The sequence below is a fragment of the Panthera tigris genome, chromosome D2, assembly GCF_018350195.1.
Source record: "Panthera tigris isolate Pti1 chromosome D2, P.tigris_Pti1_mat1.1, whole genome shotgun sequence".
Classification (NCBI taxonomy): domain Eukaryota; kingdom Metazoa; phylum Chordata; class Mammalia; order Carnivora; family Felidae; genus Panthera; species Panthera tigris.
In genome coordinates, this window is record NC_056670.1 from 63,953,089 (window position 1) to 63,980,052 (window position 26,964).

The window sequence follows — 26,964 nt, forward strand, 5'->3', positions numbered from 1 at the left end:
GCTTTGGGTGAAGGATGAGGCAGAGTATCTTCAAAAAGTAGCCATACTCCCTTACTAATAAAGTACACCCAATTTTCTAGCTATTATGATAAGACAGAGTTTTACTTTTTACTTTACTAGTTTATTTTATTCTATTTATTTTATTTTTGTAATATGATTAGGCCCCAATCCATTTCCACTTTGCAAGACACGGGGAAAGAAGAGTGCAGAGGAATCCATTAAACCCATCTGGGGAAAGAGAAAAGAGTCACAGCCAATTCATGCCACATCCTCTATGCCCCTTTGTTGTGAATGGCTTAGAAATCTCGGAGATGCCATGCTGAGTGGCCAGCATATCTGAAGGAGGAAGAAGAAAGGTCATGGTGGCCTGGTGGTATAAAAAACAAACTACCAAACAACAACAAGGGTAAAAAAAAAAAAATTCCTCGCATTGGCCCAGCAGCAATATTCAATAAAGACTCGGGGATGAGTGTTAGTGATATGAGTCAGAATCACAGAGAGATTATTTTAAGCGCTGAAGTGTTTTCTGGCATAGCCATATAACACCAGCCCAAGTTTATGCATCTGTGTCTCATGCCCGAGGTTGGATGAGGGAACTCTGGATGGGAAAAACAGGCCAGGTATATAGACAAATGTGACTCTAACCACTGGACATCAGGCCCAAAGGGTATGAGGTCAAAAGGAAATGCCTGCTAACCTTACAGCTGTGAGTGAGAAGAAAGCTTTGTGGAGCAGGGTCCTCAGAAAAGCTTCAAGGAAAGCTGGTGTTCCAGCCAGGGAACAGAGCGTGTTTACACAACACAGCCTTTTTAGCCAGTCGGATCTGGGTTTAAATTGTGTCACCATAACTTATTAACACATAACACGAGTCAGGATTATTTAATCTCTCTGGGATTTTGTTTTCTTATTTATCGTCTCATTTATTTCTCATCCAAAAATGGGAATTAAAACACTTACCAGCAATGCAAACCTCTTGCTGATAGCATCCCATTAACCTCACTTTCTTTGGTAAAAGTTACTGAGTCTTTCAGGGGTATCATCATTCCTTACTTTCTGTCCATGTGGTTTACTGGAATTGACTCTACCCCCGGGGTCTAGATGTAAGCATGCTACCTCATCAAGGACTATGAAATTTAATCCCGGGACTTCTGTGGGACCGCCAAGCAAGGAGGTATTTTCTCTTCCACTGGAGTAAATCCGGGAAAATGTTAGCTGCCAGAGATTGCCAGGAAGAAAGCCTGCCTGAGAGTGAAACTAACATCCGGGAGGGTGGAGCTGAAATGTCAAGATCTGATCAACTTAAGGAGCCTCTGAATCAGTGGAGTCTAAATACAGTTGGACCTTTAGACTTTCTAGATCCATGACCCCATATCTCTTAAAAAAAAAAAAAAAACCCAAAAACAAACAAAAAAAATCAAAAACTTTTTTTCCCTTAAAACAGGTTGCATTTTTCTATCACGTATCTTGAAAAAGTTTTGATGACTAAATTATTTCTGATCATTGATTTGAGGACTGACTGAAACAATGTGTGCAAGGCACTAAGCATAGGGCTTGGCACATAGTAAGTGCTCAATAAATGGGACTTGTTGCCAAAGACATGGAATGGGGAGTCATTCTTATTGACTGGCACATGGGAATGAATGACAATGTGTATACATGCTCAAAAGCACTGAGTATAGACTTGTGAGTATTCCTGTGTCTCTGTGCTGTACAATACAGCTGTCATGTGTCCCCTGAGGGACATAACTGAAACAAGGCTGGCATTCCAGAATACAAAGGCTCATTGTTGAGTCAACTTTTAATTTTCTGTGCGTGAATTAGTCACAGAAAATATGTAATCACCATTCAGCTGTCCCTGCTTCCAGCCAGCCCCCTATATGTCAGAACAACATAATCAATAAGATAAGTCTGAACCTATTTTTAATTAAGCGAAACAGCCCTAAGATTGCCTTGTCTTTTGCATAGATAATAGATTGCTGAGTAGCTTATAATGAAAACTGCCTTCCAATGCTTTGTTCAAAAGTTGAATCAGATCCCAACAAGGCCACATTCAGCAACTACTATTAGTGAATTTTTGGCAGGAACTTCACTCTATTCAAGGCATTTGGGTACCAGTGATCTTCCAACTCTGTGTCCTTGTTCAATGTCAAAGCAAAACCTTGGCTCTTGCCTAATAAACTATTAAACTGCTATTATTGAAGGAAGCAGGTCAGAGATAAGTGTTAAATACAGGACCGATTTTTACTACTGTAAGCAAGGGCCATAGGCCTAGACGGACCAAGTTTCAAAACTTGGCTGTATTATGTATTATATATATTATGTTGGATAAAATACATCGTCTTTCTATTTCATCAAAATGAGGACAAGAATCCCTACCTCACAGTCTTGTTATAAGGATCTTTATCAGGCGTCCAGATCATTTTGGTGACTGTATACAAATCCCTGTTACGGAACTTTATCTAGCTGATACTCAGTTCTCCCATCTCTATTTTGTCTCTCATAAAAATCTCTTCTTGCCTTTTATAACAGAATCCTGTTTTCCTCCTTTTTAGCAATCCTATCTCCCCTAACTTTGAACCATGCAGTTTGCCTGGGACTCAACCCCATCTCCTGTTTCAGTTCCCTGACCTACATGAGTAATGTACTGCCTTGTATAGCCTTAATCACACAGATCTGATCCCTAGAAATGTGAGGAAAGAGGTAGGCTCATTTGATAGGGCTTCTGAACTGTTAGAATGTAGAGTAGAGCTGATAATGTCTGTCACTACCACAAGTGGGAGAACCAACCTGAGAATGAAGCCAGCATGGTGGGGGCTGGGGGGAGAATAAAACTAATAGATGTCGAAGGTCAGCCTCTATTAAGAATATCATTACGATTAGTCAGTGGGCACTTGGTACAATTCTTAGGTGCCAGGTATGTAACCAGCTCATAAGAAACATCTCATCTAATGAAGCAGGTAGTAATTATTTCCACTTCAGAGAGGAAAAGCCTGAGACAACCAGGAGTAACTTCCCCGGGATCCCTTACAGACTAAATGGTAAAGCTGGAACTCCTACCTCAGTATCTCTGGGCCCCTTAATCTCCAGGTTGTCCTGCCTCCCAGGGTAATTGATTCCTGACGTAGCGAAGAACAAGACTGCTATCACAGTTAGGAAATAAAAAGGACACCTACTCTTTTAAGGGCAATATTGTACTAAGATGTGTTTTTTAAGCTGCTATGTATACGTGTAAATCTGTAAATCTGTTTTAAAAACAATATGAGCTCCGTGGAGGACAGTTCATATTCATGTTAGTTATGGTCGTACTAACAGGACCGCCGCGATGACATAAGAATAAGGTCTTATGTTCCATAATTATTTTTTAATTGCCATCGACTACTTTCAGAGAGAGCACTGCTATTGCCAACCAGAAGAGATGTTTCTCAAGTGTACTTGGTGATGAGGAAAAGATATGAATTCATCTTCATTTCTCTCTATGGGAAATGCTGTGTTATTACCCAGAGTCCCTTACGTTAGATAATTCATCACTAGAAAAGTTGCCCTCAGGCCTTTCCACACCCCTGCAGTCAGGCTCCAAGCAAAAATGATTAAAGGGGGCCTCTTGTAATTAAGCTTGCTGAGCAATCCTAGATAGCCCCATGGTTCCTATGTCATTTGAAGCAATTGGTTTCCAGGAGTGAGTCTAATAAATATTGCTTTGACTGACACCTTTGCTGCCAGCCTCAGGAAGTTGCTCAGTCAGAAATATAGACCACGTGGCCAGAGATCAAGAGATTTTCATCAACAGTCATGTGCACTGTGCAATTTACAAGGTCTCATGCCTTCTCTGGAAAAACCAAAGAGCTTAAAGGACCCATGGGGGCCATCTGCCAAGCCCAGTTGGAGAGATACTCATGCCGGCACCATGGCCAAAAGAGCTTTGGGTTTTCTCTCCTCATCTGCCTGAATGGGCTGAATTTCCAGGGCTCATAGCCTCAGCCCAGAAAAAAAAGGCCAAGAGGCAGAGGCAACGGAATCCATCGATTTAGGAGAGCATGGGCTTTGGAGCCAGACTGTCTACCTTTGAATCCCAGCTCTGCTACTTTCTGGCTGTGTGACCTTGGCTAAATTAGTTAATCTCTTCATGCCACAGGTTCCCTATCTGTTAATGATGATAATGCAAGTCTTACTTCATTACTTCATTAAACTGTTATAAGAATTAAATAGCTTAAGTCTGAATCATACTTATCACTGTGTGGGGCTTGAATGGACAAGATGTGTCTCTCTGTTCCCAAAGGTAGAAAGAGGGGTATTATTTATTTTACTTAACAGATTAATCAGGATTCATCCACAACAATTTTTATAAAGATAATAGTATTACGACATATGGTTAAAAGGGCTTTGCTAATCAGGCTTTCAGATGAAAGACTTCTATTCAGAGAATAGATAAAAATGGACTGTAATTAGCACCCGCCAAAGAAATGATTGGTCTGTTCACCTCAAAATGCTATTTGTGAATAAGACCTTCCATGAGCTAGAAAATAGTGTGTACCATGTACCACATGCATGGGAAATAGTCCCATCTTAGTTCTTTGTTCTTGTCCATCTTTTCAGTCATTGTTTTTGTTTCTATTGGTAAGAACATATGTCTATCTAGTCCTTTGTGAATTGCAACTTCCTACTTTCTTTTTCTGGGTCCACAGGCAGCTATTTGAAGTCACTTGGAAGCAGGATTGAGGAAAGATCTGTCCCTTACACTTCTTCACTGGCAAGCTATGCACATGGAACATCAAGTCAAAGAGTGAATGAAAAAAAAAATAGAAAAAAAAAATGGACCCTCTTTCCAAAAAGTGATTTCATAATTTTCCATAATTTATAAGGCAAAACAGATGGAGCTGCAAGGTTGACACCTTGCATACTTATGAGTAAGGGACAGCATAAGACAGCAAGAAATGCCCACCAGAGGAGGGAGACTAAGTGACAGCTAGAGGGGAATTCCCGGAGAAGAGAGGGGCCGATGTGGACCCTGAAAGCAAGGCTCAAGCCACCTGTGAGCAAGAAAAGCAGGGGGAAGGAGGTGAAGGGATCCTGTGTAATAAAAACTTTCTTCAGTTATCAATGTCTCTCTTTTTTGATAAAAAAAAAATAATGTTTATGTTTGAGAGACAGAGCGACACAGTGTGAGCAGGGGAGGGGCAGAGAGAGAGGGAGACACAGAATCTGAAGCAAGCTCCAGGCTCTGAGCTGCCAGCACGGAGCCCGACCGACATGGGGCTTGAACCCACAAACCGTGAGGTCATGGCCTGAGCCAAAGTTGGATGCTTAACCGATTGAGCCACCCAGGTGCCCCTTTAGTTATGTCTCTTCATGAGGTGGACAAAGAAGGTATTGTTCCATACATAGTTCTCTAGGTGTTCTCTTTGAGCCAGTTTGTTTGCAAATGACTTATCCTTCACTTTTTCAGGCAGTTTCACAAGTATGTTAAGAGACTCCTCTAATGCATTTCCTTGGGCTTTCAACTCCCACAGGGTATTTAGGGCAGGGTTTGAAAATGAGAAAGATGAAAACACATTGCTCTTAGAAGTGAGAGAACTGGGTTGGGTGTGGGGAGCCATCAGGTGCCTGTAAGCCCAAAGGCTGATGAGAGGCAGTGTGATTTTGGGAGGAGTAAATGGGAGACGCACAACAAGCAAGGAAATTGTTGGCTCCTTGAAGGTCCTGGTTCCAATGATTCTGAATGATGTGAACATGAAATATTGAAACTCTTGTTTGAGCCAGTTCTTATAGTACTGTTGGTACCAGCAAAAGTCTAACATCAATCTAAATGTCCTTTCTAGGGGCAGATTAGGTCAAGTGAGGTAGTCACATCTTCTGGCAGGGGTTAGGTTGTAAATTCAAAAGTGGCTGATAAGTAAAGTCAACATTACACTAGAACACTTCTTACTCTTCTTGCTTTGCCAGGATGTAGGGCCTTGGAAACAAAAAACGAAAGGGACTTCTTTATTCCCTTTTTTTTTCTTTTAATTTTTTTTTCTAATTTTGTTTTTTATTTTTCAGTTTTTTAATTTTTTTTAACATTTATTTATTTTTGACAGACACAGAGAGACAAAGTATGAGCAGGGGAGGGGCAGAGAGAGAGAGAGAGGGAGACACAGGATCTGAGGCAGGCTCCAGGCTCTGAGCTGTCAGCACAGAGCCCCACACGGGGCTCGAACTCATGAATTGGGAGATCATGACCTAGGCCGAAGTCAGACACTTAACCAACTGAGCCATCCAGGTGCCCCCCAATTTTTGTTCTAATTTTAGAGAGAGAGAAAGAAAGATCAAAGGCACAAGTGGGGGAGAAGAGGAAAGGGGAAGAGAGAGAGAGAGAATGAATGAATGAACCCCAAGAAGGCTCCACACTCAGCATGGAGCCTGTTGTGAGGCTTGATCCAAGGACCCTGGGATTTCGGACTGAGCCAAAGTCAAGAGTTGGATGCTCAACCGACCAAGCCACCCAGGCACCCCTCCCTTCTTTTCAATTGGGGCCACCCATTCCCATGGAGGGAAGGCACCTCTAGTATCATCAGGGGGATGGGCATAGGTGGTAAAGAAAAGAAAGAATATTACTTTCCTTGCTTCATTCTTTCTTTTGCTATTCCTCTCTTCCCCTCCCCTGTGTGCAGACAAAGCGAGAAGGCAGCCCTCTGCAATATCCTGCACTATCCTCTGAAACATCTTGCAATATCCTCTGAAATATCCTGATCTTCACCAGGAACGGAATCTGCCAGCACCTTGATCTTGGACTTGCTGGCCTCAAGAGCCATGAGAAAGAAATGTGTTGTTTAAGCTACCGAGTCCACGGTATTGTGTTATAGCAGCCCAAGCTAAGAATATACATATGTTTGGTAACTCATAGAAAATTCACGGAAGGAGAAATGAGAACCGAAGAAAGCTGGTTGTGTCCACATGATGAGATCTAGGAGACATGAAACCAGGGATAGGAGGAAAAGCTACTTTTGGATGAATAAGATCTATTTATCTACACTGAAACCTTTGACTTTGTAATATATGTGCATATAATGCTTTTAGTGATAAAAACCAGTATTAAAATGTTAAAAGTGTCTATTTCACAAGTCCCATCAAAACAGAATAAAACAACAGTTACAAAGCCCATGCTGTTCACTAATCTCAGTGATCTATTTGGGGCTTACTGAGCAGTTTGTGACAAGGCTGTAACTTTCCCTTAAGGTGCTGACTATTCCAACATCACATCCTGCTCTGTAGGGGGATGTAGGCATGTCTAAAAAGGACAGACCTCATGTGAGAGCTTTCAGTGAGAAAAAGACTCCAAAGCTCATTTACTAGGTGATCTCTTAATGTGTTACAAAAACAACGAGACTTACCAGTAGAACCTGTTTGGTACGACACCCTCCTGGATAAGCTGCCATCTTCTCCCAAATTCGGCAGAGCTGTATAACTGTTGAGAAGAGAAATTGTTCAGCACTATGACCCGTGGCACATCGGATATACATATATTAGTTCACGGGATCAAGAACAGTAAGAATAACAACGACAACAACACTAGTGCCTACCATTTGTTGAGTGCCTGCCAGGTAAATGATCCACGTGTCATCTCTACTCCTCATGTACACTCTGCAAGTCAGATATTAATATCCCCCCTTTACAACTGAGGAAGCTGAAGTGCAGGAAGATTAAGTGATTTGTTGGAAATCGCATACCCTCTAAACATTAGAATGAGCTGGGATTCATACTTGGTTTCCCCCCGGTGACAGAGCCAGTGGTACCTCGTGACCTAATGATATCACGTGCAGATCACTGTGTGGAATACGAAGAAGTGCAAAATCGAGACCTGGCTCTCGAAGAGCCGATAGTATGACCTGAACCTGACTGAAGTCATGAGGAATGCATGAGGCCACCGGGGACAGAGGAATGCCAAGGAGGGAGACTCAGACATCAGGGATGCTTCACAGATGTGTGCGGATTCAGCTGAGGTCCGAATGAATGGCAGCATTCACAGTGACAAAAACAGAACACTCATTGCAAAAGGAGTGATGTGATCAAAGTGGTGAGATGTGCAGGGACAGTATACAAATAAACCTGGCTTATCTACGTAAATATAGATGTGAATGTTGAGGGCAACTTGGGAAAAGGCTTTGAATGGTAAGTCAGGGAGCCCGGAACCGAACCTGCAGCCCAGGGGAGCCAGTGTTGTTGTTGGTCTTTTCCACAACAGCCAGAGAAGCTTCAGGCTATTCCAGCAGCCCACGTGGACTACACCTTCACTTTGATGCAAGGGCTCCCCATGCATTATTTCATTTCATCCACACATCATCCCCGTGATATATGAAGTTAATTTACAGATGGCTCTACAGCTGGTAAGAGTTCAAGTCCACATGCTACATGGCTTCAGTACTCTCCCGAGGCCACTACAAAGAAACACTGCTCATGAGACAGGGTCTAATGCTCCACATATTCCATTCCTTCCAAATGTCATTCTTCTCTTACATCTTGCTCTTTATCCTGGCTCACTCCACACCTCTGCTCCTCTCCAATAATCTTTACAGCTCTAGAGAAGTGTCCTCATGGCAGCCCGGAGATTCCTGTTGCTCTAGGCATTCTGGGTCCCATGGACATTTGGCTACCGATGTGATAAATATCATTGGAAACATCTCCTTTCTACTGTGTGCCTGGTCTGTAACCCACTCACATCCCAATCTTCCACCACTGCATTCGCCCAATCCCACAGTGAATGGATAATGAGTCATACTCTACTGAATACCATGATTGCCCAGCCTTGTCCTGTCTCCAGCTTCAGCACTCAGTGAAGGGTCAAATGACTCACCGAGTGATTCGCCAAGGCTGCACATGCACTGGGCAAGTCCAAGGAACAGGTCAGCTCAAGTGAGTATTTACTGACCCTTGGAAGAGCTTCCTATGACAGTATGTCCAGTGGTTCAAAACAGACTCTAAAGCCAAAAAGAAAAGGCTGAAATATGTGATTACTAAGCAAGTGGCTCAATTGAGTCCAACAACACAGTATTTGGGTATTTGGTCAAGGAGAATTTATGGCTGTTTCTTTCAAGTCTTACTATTCTTCTCTGCCCCATCATGCCTGGGGAAAGGTTGCCTGCATACATTTTATGCTTGATTCCTTTTAAGAGTGCCACGCAGAGCTGGGGACACAGTTCCCATCACAGAGATAACAACAGATGGGACAGTTCACTCCCTCTCCATTCAGAACCCAAGCAGCCAGGGCACACACGTCCTGCTACTTGTTTGCCAGCTTGTTGTGAACACTTGGCATCTGAATGCACAGACTTGGGGAACAACAGCAAGCACCTGGAATGGGAGGGTCTGCTCCTCCTTCTCCCCTTGCTCTATCTTTTTTAAAGCCCAGAGCTATACTTCTTTCCATGAGTTTAAAGAGAACAGAGTCCACACCGTTGTCTGTGTCTCTGTCTCTATATAAATGTACGTTAATATCTATCTTTATATATAAGGATTTATGCAACTGTAACAGAAGAAGGATGGTTTGAAATAATAACAACTCTGGGTGTGAAGCTGGACTCCCAGATATCCTGAAAACCAAATATTAACTCTGAGGGTTCATATGGGGCCACCCCTGCCGCCACAGAAAATTCATCTCTGTGAGGAATCACTGGGGGCTGGCATCTGTGTGTGTGTGTGTGTGTGTGTGTGTGTGTGTGTTTTCTATGTCTTTTTTAATTGATCCCTCTAGGCTTGGATTCAGAATCTGTGGACCAGTCAGGTATGTCCCATGATATTTGTTTTTATCGTCTTCACGGGCTGCTTTGTTATTTGTGAACATCCAGAGGCCCCTCGAGCAGTAGATATACCAGATACTCCAATAAACCAAGCCTCTTATTCAGCTTGGTGACATTACTTCCAGCCTTCTTTCTCGAAAGGTCCCCTTTGGTGTTGGCGGACTCCACCTTCTCACTCTCTCATTCACACCTGAACACATTTCCTCTGCTGTGTCTTCACTGATGCTACCCACTCTGGCTGCGGTGGCTTCAGGACTTGCCTACCTCAATGTCAGTCTTCTTTTTTAGGCCCAGATCAAAATATACCTTTTCTATGAACTTTCTCCTACACACTAAAATTCCCAGTGGCCTCATTTCCAAAGATCTATGGTCCCACAGATGGTATCAAACTACAGGCCACCTATTTATATTTAACTTACTCAGTAGCCTTCCAAGAGAACCTTCTAGGAATGCAAGGCAGGAGTTCCTCCCTATCTTAAATCACTCTAAAATATCTGAGACCACTCACTGCCCCTTTGACAGGACTACAAAGCTCACAGGTATCGGGAATCCTTTCCTTCCAGAAAGCGTCTAGCACATAGTGATGATAAGGCGGGGGGGGGGGGGGGGAGTATCGATTTTATACCATGCAAATTCCCTAGTGATGAATCTACCCAGTAAAGTACCACCCAGGTTTCCCAGTGGGCGAACAAAGGTCACTTATCAGAGGGATATGTTTTATTTCCATAGATCCACAGTAGAGGTCTATATCTAAAAAATAAACAAATGAACAAGCCAAAACTATAAAAAATCAGTACATTTGAAACTGCCAAGGATTTGGAAGCAGGGTCTTGCCTATTTACCCTTAGGCAAAGCTGCTCTGTGTACTTCACCTACTACTTTAAACATTTTCCCCCTAGTGTCCAGGCTGGAGTCAGAGCAAGAAAAGTTTAACAACTCAGAGCCACTCAAATTAACGTGTTAATGAAACCTGCAGAGTCTGACAGCAAAATTCTCCTCCATAAAGCAGAGAAAGGGCTCAAGGCCTTTTACTCAATGACACTGTCTCAGCCGCCAGTGGAAGGCTTTTTGTGTAGAACGAGTCAACGTCCTTTAATACAATTCATAGTGTTGGTAGTACCTAAATAAGATTTATTTCCCTGTCTGTCTGTCTCTGGCTCTAAGGTTTCTTTTGACTGTCAGAACACAATACTAAGAACTATCATTACTATCTGTCATATCAGAGAAAACAGAACAGCTTTCTCCAGGAATGCTGAGCGGAGAGAAAGAGAGAAAGAGAGAGAGAGAGAGATCAGAGGGAAGACACAATATTTGTTTTAGGAGGGCAACATTCATCTACTAACCTCTGTCGTAAACACCAAAACACCATTCTTGAAGGGTTTTGGTTTTGTTTTTATTAGTCTAACACTGGTACAAACTATTGGGGGAAATTGGGGAAAATTTTTGAAGGAGTAGAAATTTTAGAAAGGGAACATGGGAAGGATTCTGGTTGACTAAGAATGCAAGGCAGAAAGCCCTTCCTGTCTCAAATCATCCTCAACTACCGGAGACCTCTTTCCTTCCTCAGTAAATATAACTTAATGAGCACAAACCCAATGCTCATCTACACTCCAGATCTACTATCAGCCTCAGGGCCTGACCCTCCACTCTGTCATTATGCTGGTCTGGGCCTGTCAATACTTCTCCCTCCTGCCAGGCTCCTTTCCAGAATGGTCTGTCCCTCTCTTTTCCTCCCCCCACCTTCTCCCTCCCCCCTTCCCTCCTTCTTTCTTCTTATTATTTTTTTTTTCTTTTTTAGACATCTCTCACACTGGTTTGTTTTGCCATCTGCCGTTGTCTGCTGTGAGAAGAGTCCAGATAAAAATACAGTTAATTGCAAAGAATACAATGGCACGGGTTAGTTTTGTTGTGAGCTTTTAACCGGTTCAGCCATCTCTGGGGCCGTCCTCAGGAGGCTGCAGAGATGCAACTGGATTAGGGCTGCAGGCTCAGGGGAGAACAAAGATGGATGCCACAGGAAGACCGAGAGCTTGCGGGTGAGAAGTAGTGAGAGTCAGTGGCATTGCTCAGCGTTCCTGCTCTTCAGCAGACTAAGCCGGGGTGAGAGACGGGGGGTGTGAGCACAGCTGGTGGCAACTTCCATTTTCCATCTTCTTACCATTTGCATGGTGGCCCAAGCCCTAGCAGGGAAGCATCTTTCTTTGAAGAGAAATCCCACTTCCGTGTGCCGACGCAAAAGCCTGCAATCATCACTGTCCCTGGAAAGTCTTCTCAATATTTCTAAATCAGATCAATGCAGCCACTCTTTCAAAGTGAGACAAGGGCACGTTAGGCATTTTCTTCTGCACTTAGGATATTGGTGCGAGGACACAATTTGGCAAAAGGGAAGAGCGATAACATCTTTTAGATCTGTGGTTGACAGGATTGAATGCTTCCTCCACAAAGCTCCTCACGGAGACTTTCCCAGTGAGGAGGCAGGCCCCTGGGTCTCCGCCACACAGACTCCTTGAGAGGCTTCCATGTTGGCAGAATACTTCCTGCTGGGGGCTCTTTTCAAGGTTGCCTGCTTGCTCCTTTTTGCTTCTCTGCCCTTAACATTCTAGAGGCAGGAGGCCTGCAAATTGCACTTCTTGAGATGGCTGACAGAAAACCCTGCCAGTTTTATTTTATTTGCCTCATCCTAATAATGCCCTGGGGATGGTCTGGGTACAAAGCACTCATCTACCTCATGATTCTCCAGTTCTCAATGCTGTTACTGCATTCTTCTTAGGAAAAAAGAGATGGCACCTTGAGGACTTCAAATGAATTCCTAACGCCAGGCCCGAGGCACTGCAAATATCAAGCTCTTTCGTCCACCAGCTTCAACAGGAAGAAAGAGAATCCATCCACAGAAATCCATGGTCGTCAGAAGTGTGCCGGATACTCTGGTTCTACAGCACGGAACAAGGCCTGACCTCACTTGAAGGGAATAGCACACCCCGAGGTACCTAAAGTAGTTTGACAAAGCTTCCCTAAGCTTTGGCACGAGTCTTCTTCCTGGCTAGTGGGTATAGGGAGAGGTGGTGAGAGACGCATCATGGCTGTCTCAGACCGGCACTCCTGTCGCCAACACATGCAAATTCCTCACACCAAAGGCTAGAATATCACGGATAACATATAGTAATCATGTATAATGTTCAGTTCAGAGTGCTATGGTGGCCTATGCAGGAGAGACTCTTCCAGATTGGGAATCTGGCAGAACTTTCAAGATGGGCCTAGGAGGACAGTTAAGATTCCTTAAAATAAATATGTGGTGAAAAAGTGTTCCAGAATGAACGGGTTAGTCTGAGCAAATAAACAGAGCTGCAAAGCTTAGGGTCGTGTTTTTGTTCTTTGTTTGTGAACTGCAAGAGACCCGGCTTGACTGGGCTATGTGCAGAAAGGTGAAGCCATGGGGGCCGAGAGGCTATAAACAGAGCCTGGGTGCGGGATGGATGCGGACGGACAGATGCAATCCTACTGAAACTTGCAGGGAGCTAATACAGACTGGATCCAAATGTCACCAAGGTCAAAAGACAAGAGCACCAAGGCTGTGGATTCAGCCTTTGCTGATGAACAGTGAGCAGGAATGATGGCATATCACTGGCTCCATCAATCTCTCCTGTGGCTGGATTTATCAAATCTGTCACTGGCCATTCCCCAGCTGTCACTGAAGTCTGTCACATGCCCCACAGTTGGGTTTGGCACTTTGAGGCAGCCTTGGGAGATTAGACATATGGAGCTGGGGCTGTCTGGGAAGGAAGGTTCAATGTGTGACCGAGGGCCACTTTCATTTATAGATACTTCCTGTGCACCTGGGTCTGGAGGTGTGTGTGTGTGTGTGTGTGTGTGTGTGTGTGTATAATATGGAATCTTGGCCTTAAAGATGATCTAATATAGATGGAGAAATAAATATAAGATAAATAAAATAATTAGATGCTGAAATAGAAACTATGTGACAAATCCCATAATATCAAGGCAACTGATGATAAAAGGAGTAGCCCTCCATAGCCATACGATCATACCATTCTTTAAATGCACAGATGATAAAGCTCAGAAGTTGTGAAACATAAAAATCAGCAGGAGAAAATTGTCACTTGGAACGTAATTGGAGCTGTGTCTCTGTAAGACCGATGCATTAGGACCGTGAAGATGGAATGGGGGAGACAGGCCAGCTGGAAGGTGCTTCACCAGGGCGGGGGACCGGTGAGTGCCTGATTAGACAGGGCCCCTGGGTATGAGACAGAGGGAAGGGGAGGCCATTAAAAAATATAAACAAACAAAACAACATTTAAAAAGAAAAACATCTGACCAGAAGTGGAACATTAGACTGGGTCACTTTTTTTTTTTTTAAGTTCATTTATTTATTTTGAGAGAGAACAGAGAGACAGCAAGAGGAGAGGGGCAGAGAGAGGGAGAGACAGAGTCCCAAGCAGGCTCTGTGCTGTCAGGACAAAGTCCGTGAAGCCCAATGTGGACTCATAAACACTGAGATCATGACCGGAGCCAAGATCAGGAGTTAGACACTTAACCGATTGAGCCACCCAGGCGTCCCCATGGAGTGGGTCACTTCTGAAAGCCCCATCACTTGGCCTGGGCAGGGGGAAGTTTTACAAGCAGACTCCTCTCTATCACAAGGGGTGCGGGTGCCTAGGAACCAGTGGGGGCTGGTTTCCCTCCAGCTCACAGGTCCCACCACCCCTCGCTTCCTCTCCCGCGTGATCTTCAAACAACAGTCCTCCCTCTGCTGTGAAATCAGCTCCTGATATGGGCACCGCGGTATCTGTCAGAGGCATATGTGGTAGGTCGGACAGAGAAGAGACAATTACATAAAAACAGGGGGAGGGAAATGGCAATTAAAGAAAATTTAAAAACCATAATGGCTTTTCCAGGGAGGCAAACATTTTTTTGGGGGGGTTTTGGATTTTTTAATGCAATGAGGACAGAGCATGAAGACATTCAAACAACGACTATACTCTGGTTCTAGCAATTGCTTGACAGGCCATCTTAGGAAATTTTCTTAACTCCTTAGACCCACAGAGTCCCCAAATGCTAAATGAGCATAATAACATCACTAATGCTTGCTGCAAGAATAAAGTTGAGCAGTTGGTGTGAAAAACCCTGCAGAAGGCTTGCTACAGGATGAATGAATGGTCACTGCTAGTTCTGTCTCACTCCTCTTTCTGCTACGGATTATTGCCATCAAGCTTCAGTATCCACAGACCCTGAGGAAGGCAGGAATGATAGGGAGAGGCAGATGTGACTGTCTTTTTCTTCCAGACTTTCTGGAAGCAAGGAAGGGTCTTAGATAAGAATTCCAAGTTCCCAGCCTCTGAGGCTGAATATTTTTTTATTATGGACTTTCCTAGGGCAACAGAAGTTATTTGGCTTTGAATCACATGTCTTCTTGTTCTGGGATATTTTCTCGACATGCCTGTAGTTGCGTTGGCCAGGCAGGCATTGGAGTTAAGTAAGTGGGGAGAATGAGAGTCTTGAAGGTCTGTATCAGTGCCTTTTCATTTGATTTTAGGAACCTGGCAATTTTAGGAGGGTGTGTAACTTCCGGTTTTTCTTCTTCTTGCCAGCTATGTGATCTTGGCCTCTGAGTCCCTGGGAACAATGACTGTGCCATTTGTAATATGTACTTACAATATCATGGTAAAAGGTTGGCCAAGATCACATTTTTTTTTAAATATGAAAATCATAGTCATAAATTCACAAAATGTGTCTACTCACAAGGCCAAGCCTTCCTCCTCCCCAAAGCCCTGCCCTTCTTGGCAACATCACTGCTTGCAACCACTCTTGACATGGAAGAATGCAGAAAATCCTAGCATTATAAGATTTCTAAAGGGCCCCCCTGAGAGGCAGGGCTTTCTGGGCATCTTACAAATGAACTCTTTAAGGAAAGAAATCCAGGTTCTCTTAAGCAGTCTAATGTCCTCCAAACTTTTCCAGACGGGGACTTGATTTAAGGAGGTGACAAACTCCATTCAGACAAGTACTGGTGGACAGTACAGAACAGATCAAAAGAGCTGGCTAAAAAGCGGCATAAGGAAAAATGTTGACCTTATTTCAAAGCTTAAATAGCTACCAAATAGCATAATTGTGCCTGTCCAAACCTTAATCCTAGCAACTCCTTTCGATTATGTCCCAGTTTTCCTTCTTGCAGCCCCTTCCATTCAAATGGTTAGGAACAGGTAGCTCAAAGTGTTCCAGGGTCGCAAGTGAAAAATGATGATATCACCTAGTTAAACAAGGCATCTAAGGTGAACAGAGGCCTCTCTTGTTTACATATTATGGCATTTCAGCTAGAGAATTTGTTTTATAAACAAGCACTGGGGATGACATTTAGCAAGCTCCCTGGTTTCCACTCTAATTGCCAGTTTTGTAGTTGGATACTTACATTATTTACATATTCATGAGAATAGAAATCAGCTCTGACATTGGAAAATTTCAAGCACATGGAAATCCTACCAAATCAGCAAGGACTATAATGCTCAACATATTTCACATACATAACTGAGTGCCTTTTTACTTACTGTCGTGCCTTGGAGAAACAGGATGGCATTAGGTAGCTATGCGTTTGCTAAGTGCACTTGTGCAGAAATTATTTGACTATCCCCGGGGAGCTGAGTTTCAAGGATCTATTTATCATTTATTACAATCTTGCCCTTTTGACATTTAGGGGCTACCAGGTCTATTAAAAAACAAGCAGAGTTACTGTGAAGACAAATGCTTTAATATTTAATGGTTTATTGTTATTATAATCAATACTTTCTGAGTACTGCGCATCGGTTCTTCCTTGCTCCATTCATTCTGGTTCCATGGTACCTTTCAGCAATTGAATGCTAAGGGGGCATCTGACATTGACCTAAATGTCTACGACTTCAGGTACTGGGGAGACACCGAACTGCTGCTAAGGCAGCCCGTGTCTAAATCCAGCGACACCACACCAGGTCGGCTCGCTCTCAGGCCTCTGAATCATACACTGGCTGGCAGTTCTACGATGCTTACTCTTCACCAGGCTCTGTGGTAAGTGTTTTACACACGTTATATCAGCATCCTCACACGGTCCCGTGAGGCACATTCTCTTATTGTTACTTCTACTTTACAGTTGTAGAACCCACACGGTGACCTGCCAAAGGTCACCCCGCCATTGGTAGGACCTGACAGAGTAGAGAGCTCATGATCTTATCTGGCTTGCTGTATTGTCTCCTACTGGCGAGAAAGCACTACGACTGAGTTTTGGAAAATACTGACCTTTATTCCTTTTTCAAGCAGTCACAGTTTGCCAAGATCCAGAACAACCAAGATCAGCAATGGCTTTCTGTTAGGACGTAGGAAAGATTAAAAAGGAATGGAGGGAGGGAGGTGTTTTGTTTTTGTTTGTTTTGTTGTTGTTGCTTTTGGTTTTTTTTTGGTTTTTAGGAATGGATATGAAACTAAAAGGAGTATTTTTTTATTTACTTTTATACAGGTTACTAAAATTCTATCGTATGCTATTGAACACATTGGCAGTATAATTTTCCTTTTCTACCAATATATCATTTTAGCTCAAACTTAGTCTTCACTCATGCAGAGAATGCTGACTGTTAATATTTAGGGTTTCAATTATGTGTGAAAAGAGCTTCCTTATCAAAACATGTTCGCCCCCTTCAAAGCTATGATTCAGTTTTGTGTATATCTCACACATACACATAAATGCCAAAATACTGAAGGTGAGGTAACATGCAACCCTTAGGATTTCTTGCTTCTTTCATAAACCGTGATTCTTTGGAATACAGAGGAGTCGAGCAGGCTCTCATGTGATATTACTTGGAATGCTGAATCATCGAGCTCCAGAATAAATGAAACAATATAAACTGGTGAATATTCTAGAACTGCCACAAAATGAAGGGTAGCCCACCAAACTGTCCTGAAGGTTCTGTCTTAACAGCCACAGAATTGATCACCCAATTTGGATGCATTTTTTTAAAAATTCACAACACAGGGGCACCTGAGTGGCTCAGGCGGTTAAGTGGATGACTTTTGACTTTGGCTCAGGTCATGATCTCATGGTTTGTGAGATCGAGCCCTGCACTGGGCTTTGAGCTGACAGTGCAGAGCCTGCTTGGGATTCTCTCTCTCTCCCCCTCACTCTCTGTCCTCCCATGCTCTTTCTCTCAAAATAAATAAATAAAACTTATAAAAAATCACAAAACAATTTAACGTCTGAAATAAAACTGACAGGGAGATCCATGAACAGGAGAAAAAGAAAGCTGATGGGAAAGACAGAAGGGAAAGAAAAGTGATTTGGGGACTAATGCAAGGCAGCAAGATGAGATTTATTCTCCCCTCACCATTTTCCGTTTTAAGTTTTTGAGCTGGTTGGGGCGCCTGAGTGGTTCATTCAGTCAAGTGTCCGACTTCAGCTCAGGTCATGATCTCACGGTTCGTGAGTTCGAGCCCCATGTCAGGCTCTGTGCTAACAGTCTGGAGCCTGGAGCTTGCTTCAGATTCTGTGTCTCCCTCTCTCTCTGCACCCCACCCACACACGTGCTCATGCTTTATCTCTCTCTCTCTCTCTCTCAAAAATAAATAACATTATTTTTTTTTTAATTTGAGTTAGTTGTAAATACTTAAAAGTATGAAAATACCATATCTAATAGACCAGGATTCCTTCTCTTGAGAAAATATGAAGGTCTGGTGACACTGGACGAGCCACCCAAGGCTGCAAGAACAACAGGGTGGAGCCTCCCAACACCTCCCCACCCCCACCCCTCTAAATGTCTACATGAACACCTGCTCTCCACCTCACAGCCCAGACCCAGCCGCTTTGTTCGGTACGGTTTCTTGCTTGTCGTTCATGGCCTCAATGAACTTGGATATCCACAAGGGCAGCAAGAGGAAGTACACCTCCTGGGACCAGAGAAAAAGGGTCAGAGCCAGCAGGCCCCCCTGCAGATCTTTGCCAGGGGGTTAAGTGGAGCAAGCAGGTGAGGGGGCCTTTCCTCTAGAGCTGCTCACTGGCCTGAGCCCCAAGTGGTCATGTTGCTTTCCCAACACTGCAGACCCCCCCGCTTTAAAAATTGTCCCCCAGTGCAGCCCCTAATGGAGAGGCCGGGAGCCCAGTGCCACGGTGGTCTGCAAAGCTGAGGTATATGCACATTCCTATAATTTTCTTCTTCTTTTTTTTCTCTTTCAGTCACATCTGCGTTTTGTTTTCTCTCATTTCAAATGTTTCCCAACACATCATGTTTAGTGAGGTGTTTAAGACAGACTGAGAGATGCCGTTGGAGGCAATGTTTTACAGCACAGTTTGTACACTAGTTTATTGCCAAATTAAAATAAAGATGTAATCTGGCAGACTCAGCCTGCTGCTAAGCCTTCCTTGGGTGGTTTCCTGCACTGAGGCAAGCAAGTGAGGGGAAACTAGCAAGGGAGTGAAGAACTCTCTCTCTGCTTTCCGGTGCCGGCTCCATTTCCGAATGCAAACAAACAAACAAACAAACAACCAAACGTACAGAATGTTTGCTTTGCGGACTGCCTAATTACGGAAATAAAAAAGATAATAAATAAATAAAGGAGAGCAAGATCTTGGTGGTCCTGTACTAAATGCTATGCATTCTTTGTTGTGTCCATTGTGACTGACTGCTATTTTGTAAGAATTCTTAGTAGTGTGACCTTATGGGACCAGTATCGCTCTGTCCATTTGACAAAATTTCCATAGTATCTATTATATTTACATTTCTGGAGATTTCAGGGCTTTCCAAAGGCACACCTTCACAAAGACCCATTAGAAGCCAAGGAGGCTAACTCCTTTGTCTATACTGCATTAGGTCCCGGACAGGGCTCCCTAAGTAGCCAGGGTACTTCAGGACCTTAAAGGGAAAAAAAAAGGTACTGCTTTCTGCTTCAGTCATTCCTGTGGTGTTTGGAAAGCCACATGCTCATTCAAGAAAGCTTTCACCTCTTGGCAACCATCTAGACATGGAATATCATAGCCAGATTTCTCTCAGAAAAAAAAAAAAGACTGAAACATCAGAAGGCCTGATTTTATGAATTCTGAGGGCCTTTGTCCATACACATTTGTCCATGATGAAAAGCTATTTTTAAGAAAACAAATCTGATTTCCTATGGAATTGGTGGCCAGTAAAACTCTCTCTTGGGCCAGAAAGGACAACAGGCTCAACAAAACACTTTGGGTCCTTTAAAATGCGCACATCAAAAAACCTCCTCTCAGTACTGAGGCACACAAGATGAAATGCAGGCAGAACAGAACACCGCAGCCCATATGTGCTCTGTCCTGCAAGCCAGGGCTCCAGACTCCGTCCTCAGGGCCTTAAAAGTCTCCTGCACTGAAGGAGAGAAAAGGCAACGGCAGGGAAGTAAGGGGAAAACAAGGGTGGCGAAAGAGGGAGAGTATGTATTCAAAAGAGGGAGGGCACGTCTGAGAAGACAATGGGGGCAGGAGACCAGGAGGAGGGGGGAGAGGAGGACTCTGTTCACGGGTGAGTTCTCAAGGAGTGGCCACCTGAAGAAGATTCTTTCAAAGGGATGGCACCTTTTACTTGAGGATTCTGTTCACCATAGGCTGGCGTAGAAAAGCATCCAGCGGCGCGAGGACCAGCAATGAGACTAAGATCTTCACGGGGAGTTCTGCCGCAGCAGCAATAGCAGTTGTCACAGAAAAACTGATGAGCAATCCTTACATGAAAGAAGAAATGTTCCCTTTTCCTGGGCAAATATAGTCATTGGCCTGCCGACACCAGCACAGGGCTCTCCTTGGTGCTCAGTGTAGCATCTCATCAGTGTTAAAAGCTCCATGATTCATGGGTGTTTGCCGGCTATTATTTTCATATCACTGACCCACCTGAGTGGCCACACACCCTTTCCACTTGACTTCCAGCCAACCTCATTGGCCAATGGCTCATCTTATGGCTGCAGCCCACTTGCCTCCCAGCAAATGCCCCACTCCTCATTCTGTGACTTAAGCCCTAAGATATGGAGTACTCTAACCCCTACTCATCTTAGAAGGCTATCTACAATTTTTTTTTTTCTAGGATGATTTCTCCTTCACTCTCTCTAGGAAAAACAGAGAGCTCAACAGTAAGGTTGGTATCTTTCTGCCTATCTGCTAATCTCTAGATGTCATAATCAAGAATGAGAATGCTACCAAATTTCATATAAGCCTTTATTCCATTCACTGAACTTTGACATGTGATACCAATGAGTGGTTTTTCTCTTTGGGGGAAATTCATTAACTTCTCATAGTTTTGGTTTGTTAGCTACATACCAGCAAAGACTGTTAAGGCTCCTTCCAGCTCTAAAGTGATAGAATTCATTTGGTCCATGGTCACAGAAGGTATTTTTGGTCCAGACCAGGACTACTGCCATATAATCCTAACCGGTCTTCTTGCTTTTGACCTCATATTATCCCAGTTCATCCTAACTTTGCTACCAGAATAACCTTCATAGTGTATACCTCTGAAGACATCATCACACTGGCCAAATTTTTCGAAAGGGTCCTAATTATGAAAGCAAAACTTATTTTGCCTAGAAGTCAGGCAGTCAAAACAGCAAAAAGCAGTCAAGATCAGATTCCAAAAATATATACAGAATTAACTTTACTAAATTTCAGTTTCAGTCAAATGGACGCATTCTCAACCCTGTGAACACTGTTTTTCTAACTTTATATTATTGCTTAGGACATTCCTCTTGTGTACAGTGTGGTCCTCCAAACAGAAATATGACATATATTCTTTAAGGTCAAGGTGAAATCATTTCATACGATCTCTATCTCCTGAACTTTGGGCTGCCAATTTCATATAATCCATCCGGCTACTTCAACTGGGTATCTGTTATGTGTGAATGAGGGTACTGCCTTTTTGGCTTCCCTTAGGCTGTTAGTGAACTCATGTACATTTATCTTCTCTCCCCGCATGGACTGAACGCTCCTTGATAAACTGATTTAGACCAACACTGCACCATGAGGAGCATCTACAACAGAGCTGGAGGAGTCTAATGTATTTTTGTCCATCTCATTGGAAGTGCACCTGCAAGCATACCTATTTGTGTAAACACGTGTTAAGGCAAAGACCAACACCAAGTACCATTCACCAAGTACTGTGGCTGAGGTGGGGCCACAACTCAGATGTCCACACTCCTCCAGGGTTGTTCACTTGGCCACAGTGGCTGTGGGAGGCCCTGTTTGAAGTGCTGGAACATGAAGGGTTACATGTGTGGGCATCTCTTCCAGCACAACTGTAGAGTTTCTACTTAGCCAGGTAAATCTGGTCCTCACTGTGCCTCTGGCATCAGGGGGAAAATTAACCAACTGTCAAATAAAATACAGTCAACCCAGTGGATTAAATGACTAATACTCTGTGTCCCGAGCTGCTCAGCCTCGCCTCTGGTAACTGCACCATCTTGGACCAGATGCACTGTGGCCTGACTCCAGGAATGAAATTTTACATTCTGCTGAAAGGGTAGCCAGGCTGCTCAAGAGGAAAAGAAGATACTAATTGTAAATCTTTTCTATTTTTAGGCTCAATGTGCATTTTGTTTGGCAGTAAGGGCAGCGTGAATAAAACTCCAATCCTAAGAATTTTAATTTGCCACCTCCAAAATGCCCGAGTCAGTAGAGATCTTGGAAGGTTGCGTCTACCCTTCCCTGCCTTCAGGAAGAACCCCGCACATCTACATCTGCTCGACAGAAAAAAAAAACAAACCCTAGAATAACCTCCTCACTCACAGAAGTTCGGTATCTCTTTAAATATATGTAATTTCTAGCACAAGATTCCCATAAAAAGATTTTGCAGAATAACTTCACTGAATCATTCACTTCACAAAGAGCATTGCAATATTTCACCTATTTTCTCATTGGCTTTTATAGCTAGAGTCTCATATTTGCCTGTAAATCCTTTGTTTCTTTAATTGTATCTGCTGTTGCTCACCTTATATTCTACCTGAAAATTTAAGCTTCTTAAAAGCAGGGACTAGAGATATTTTATAGTGTATGTGTAGTATATAGTATATATCCCATAAAATATATACACATCTCTCTCTCTCTCTCTCTCTCTCTCTCTCTCTCTCTCTCACACACACACACACACACACACACACACACACTAGCACAACCTCAGTCAATGTTCTTAAAAAGTAGACCTCTCCTTCAGCACAACCACCAAGAGAAGAAAGAGTTGTCTTGTCAGCGTGAAATGACTTGGTTCTGAATAATGTCCTCTATGAACATTATCACTGCTCTTCTGGCCATGTCTCTCACTGTTTTAGCAAATCACTAGTGTTCTTCACCTTTTTAGAGTTTTCCTTCCCAAGAAGGCTCTGAAAAAAAGCTCTGGTCCCTTAATTCAGAAAAATGCTCACATCTCCACATGCACAAAACACTGTCTCAAATTCCATGGTGGGTAGGAGCCCCTGATGGTCCATGGCATCTATTAATAACTGCTTCTCCACCATGTCTTCCTTAGTGTCAGGCTCTTCCCTTGTATGTTATTTCAGATATTTACACAGCTCAAGCAAGCACCTTGAAATCCTCCTTGCTGCTCCCAACCCCCTGGTTCAGAGTTCAGGCTACTGCACAGAACAAAAGTCACTGCCGAGAAGAAAGGTAGAGACAATCAACTCGTGGTCCATCCCCTGGAAAACCAGGCACTGTTGTCTCGAATGAGGTAATTATGCTCACCTTTTGGTCTTGGCTGTATGCCAGAATCCAGTCCTCTTGCTTGGGGTGGAAAAGCAAGCTCTGAATGTAAAAGTTCAGCCGGTACTTCTGATAGGTGGCCCCTTCATCTGAGCTGATCAGTAAGCTGCTCTCAATCTCCGGGTCTGTGAGTAACATGATCTGCAGCCGAGAATTGTTGGGGAAAGAAGACAACAAAACGTTAAGTTTCCAAACTTGCAAAAACTAAAGAAAGAAGCTAACAGTTCGGTAAGACAGCAGGAAGGACTAAAGAATGCTTGGCTAAACAAGGACATTGGCTCTGTCGCTTTGTTCTCCTGGACCAATGCCATGAAACTGTTTTCACTAAAAAATCAAAGAGGCAGACAAGCTGAAAGGGAGAGGAAAGAATGAAGTGCATTTTATTGTCTTCTATGGGTCTCCTTGTATTTTCTCAAGGTTATGTCCTTAATCTGAAATATGCCCTACTGTTCCCCTAACCTCAGCCCTCTTTCCTACTGGGCCTTGTCTACTTTCCATTCAAGACTTGTCATAGTCTGCTGTGGTTAAGGTGGAAAGAAAGAGAAAGAGGATGGGGCCCATTCCTTTTTTCCTCTAATCATAAGCCCTCTTATTCACACCAACAATATTCTGTGTCCTCCTACCTTTAATCTGATTTTCTGAGTCTTGACTCAAAGGCTGAGCTTTCTAAATCCCCCTCTGGAAATTGTATAAAGGCCAGATTTTATCACCTTTAAACCTATTTTATAATTTGCTGATTTATTTTGCTTCTCATCTACATACTCCCTACTAGTACATCAACTCAATGAGAACAGGGATCTGTGATATTCCTCTCTTTTTCTCCCCCACAAGTATACTCCCAGCAGCTAGAGTAAGGCCCCGCGTATTTTAGAAACTCAGTGAGTACTTTCCAAATGAATGGATGAATAAATAAATGGATAAATGAATGAATGTATACATGAACGAATGAATGAATGAATGAATAGAGTTTTCAGACCAGTCACGTCCAATAGAAAGATGCCCAGAATAGTTGGAGCAGATATGAATGGAAGTGCCATGGAAAAGTATCGGATGTTCTTCTCAATCTTTAGCCTACTGACCAAGAAATATGCTTTACATGTGTAAACACTCACGGCTTCAGATGCCTTGTCCTTTCTCGTGAGGATGGTTAACCTTGGCCAGAGCAGTGTGAACAATCCACAAGAGCAACAAGATGGAGGGGCTGCCCTGAAAACGGACTTTTATTCTCTCATTTTATGCCTCTAGGAATGCGTGATAAAGTACCTCATTCCCGACTCTCTGCAGGTCTCCTTTCACTCAGTCAACGTGCACACCTAATGCCTCCAGACAGGTGGCCTTAATGCTACCCATTAACTTGTTCCCCATCAACTTATTAATTGGCACTTTCTGAGTTTGGTTCAGAGAAGCATGAAAGATATGCTTAATGTGTGGTCGTATGAAGAGAAATCACTGCAGCCCAGGGTTTAAAGACTGCCAGCTGAGGACGCAGCAGTTCCAGGAAAAGAAGAGAGAGGAAAGAAAAGGAAAAAAAAATAGGGTCATGTCATAAAAGATCAAACACATGGGGCTTTCTCAAGCGTGCGGAGGCAATCATATTAAAACCTCAGAATAGTCAGCGTCATCTTTGCAAGTGGTGTCCTGTCACCGCCAATGGCACATGACCACCGCACGCCAGACACACTCAGCCTGGATTGTGTTTCTGTAACCCAGGACGAATTTAAAGCTCCTTGCTATTCCTTCAACCCACCCTTGTTGGAGGAGAAAAAGGGATGTGGTGGAGTAAGCGGGATGCTGTGGCCGTCAGCCACACTCTGCACAAGATGAAAAGCACACCTAAAACTGGAGACTAATTGCCTCCTTCCATGTTCCAGGGAAGCCGCTGTCCACCAACCAGAAATTCTGACAAAGTTACACGGGCCTCTCTGTCTTGCACTCACCAAGCGGACAGGGTTCCCTCATCAGATGGCAGAGACAGAACTGCCAGATAATCGACTGAGTACAAGTCACGTGGCTTCATTAAACTCTACCTTATGCACTAAGAAAGGACATTCAGATGGTTCCTAAATTCACAAGAATACTTGCAGGTGATTTCACATTTATTGGCACATAAAAGCTGTCATTTTCCAAATAACAAATAAGTCATCAAATGATCGCACTGCTTTGTGTCTCCAACCACAGTCGACAATAATACATAACAACCTTTCGGCTCTACCGCCAGAAAGTAATTTCCATGATAGTATGAAGAGGATCGATTCTGTAGAGCGGCCATTGTCTCAGGCAAGGTGATTTTTTTTTTCCTCCTCTGACTTTCTATTTCCCTGTCAACCAAAATATGTTTTCCTTTCTTCCCATGAGAGCAGATTGCACCACCTGCTTCCCCTGGCAGACTGTTTCATCAAAATAAAAACAGTAGGCCTACAGAATATCCTCAAATCAAGCTGATTTTCATGTGTCATCTAAAATATTTTTGAGACTCACTAATGGTGTAAGTCATGAGACCATATGAGATATTCCAGATAATACTGGCTGAGGGGAGATAGAATAACACAAGTATTTTCAAACGCAAGGATACTTAATATTAAATAAACAAAACTCCTGACCCCCTTGGTTTTTTATTCTGAATGCTAAAAGTATATAGACCCAAATCTCAGCTTCTCTCTCCAGTCCTCACCTGAAACCCTATCTGAAAATCTGACATTTTGGAAATGATGGAAGATGTCAGGAAATTCTCCCCTGTAAGATTTATAGGTGTATCTGTATGACACAAACCTTCCAGTGGTTCCTCTCTCAAATCTCTGCTCAAATCCAGGCAAAACAAACAGGTCAATCTGGACCCATTTTTATTTAGCCATTTTTATTGCACAAACAACTTTGTAAGGCTGCAGAAGAATTTAAAATAAAAGAAAAATAAATTGCTCATGACCCTATTCCTTGAACAAGTCAAACCATGTGTGTGCTTCCCTCTACTTCTTTATTTGCATCTATATATAATATCATGGATGTAGTGGGTTTTCCCACTTAATATAATGGCCTATGTTCATTTCTAACTGAACCAGAAACACACAAATGCATATCCACACACGAGTATGTACCATTGTGTATAAAATATTTCAATTACTTAATCATAGCCTTCAACATAATTAGGTTACAATCAGTGCAGTGGTTGAGTAGCGATAAGTACTTGACAATTTACTATTAACTGAATACATAGAATCCTATTATTTCAGTCATTAAATTCAAATTTTTTTAGTAATTTATTCAAATGGGTTGAGGTTTATGGTATCCTTTTGAAGGTTATTACAAGTAAATAAGTTAAGAAGTAAATAATGAATTTAAGCAACATCTAAATAGAAAAATGTTTAACCTATTTGAGAAAAAGAAACAATGTAAAAATAAATGTGATCCAATCTTTAGACATAAATGATGGCATTTATAAATAAAGTTCTATCTTCTCAAAAAGGTGTTCTCCTAGGA

At 43.0% G+C, this 26,964-nt stretch overlaps 1 protein-coding gene across 5 annotated transcripts in view; it reads right to left on the reverse strand.

The window, feature by feature from the left end:
* SORCS1 (sortilin related VPS10 domain containing receptor 1) overlaps positions 1 to 26,964 on the reverse strand; it is a 501,774-nt gene that overhangs the window by 164,074 nt on the left and 310,736 nt on the right. For all 5 annotated transcript variants that reach the window (XM_042960645.1, XM_042960644.1, XM_042960643.1 and 2 more), the window contains exons 4-5: positions 23,473 to 23,631; positions 7,368 to 7,441 (exon numbers count right to left, since the gene is read on the reverse strand). In XM_042960645.1, the coding sequence (XP_042816579.1) occupies positions 7,368 to 7,441; positions 23,473 to 23,631 (233 nt within the window). The remainder of the gene's footprint in view (positions 1 to 7,367; positions 7,442 to 23,472; positions 23,632 to 26,964) is intronic.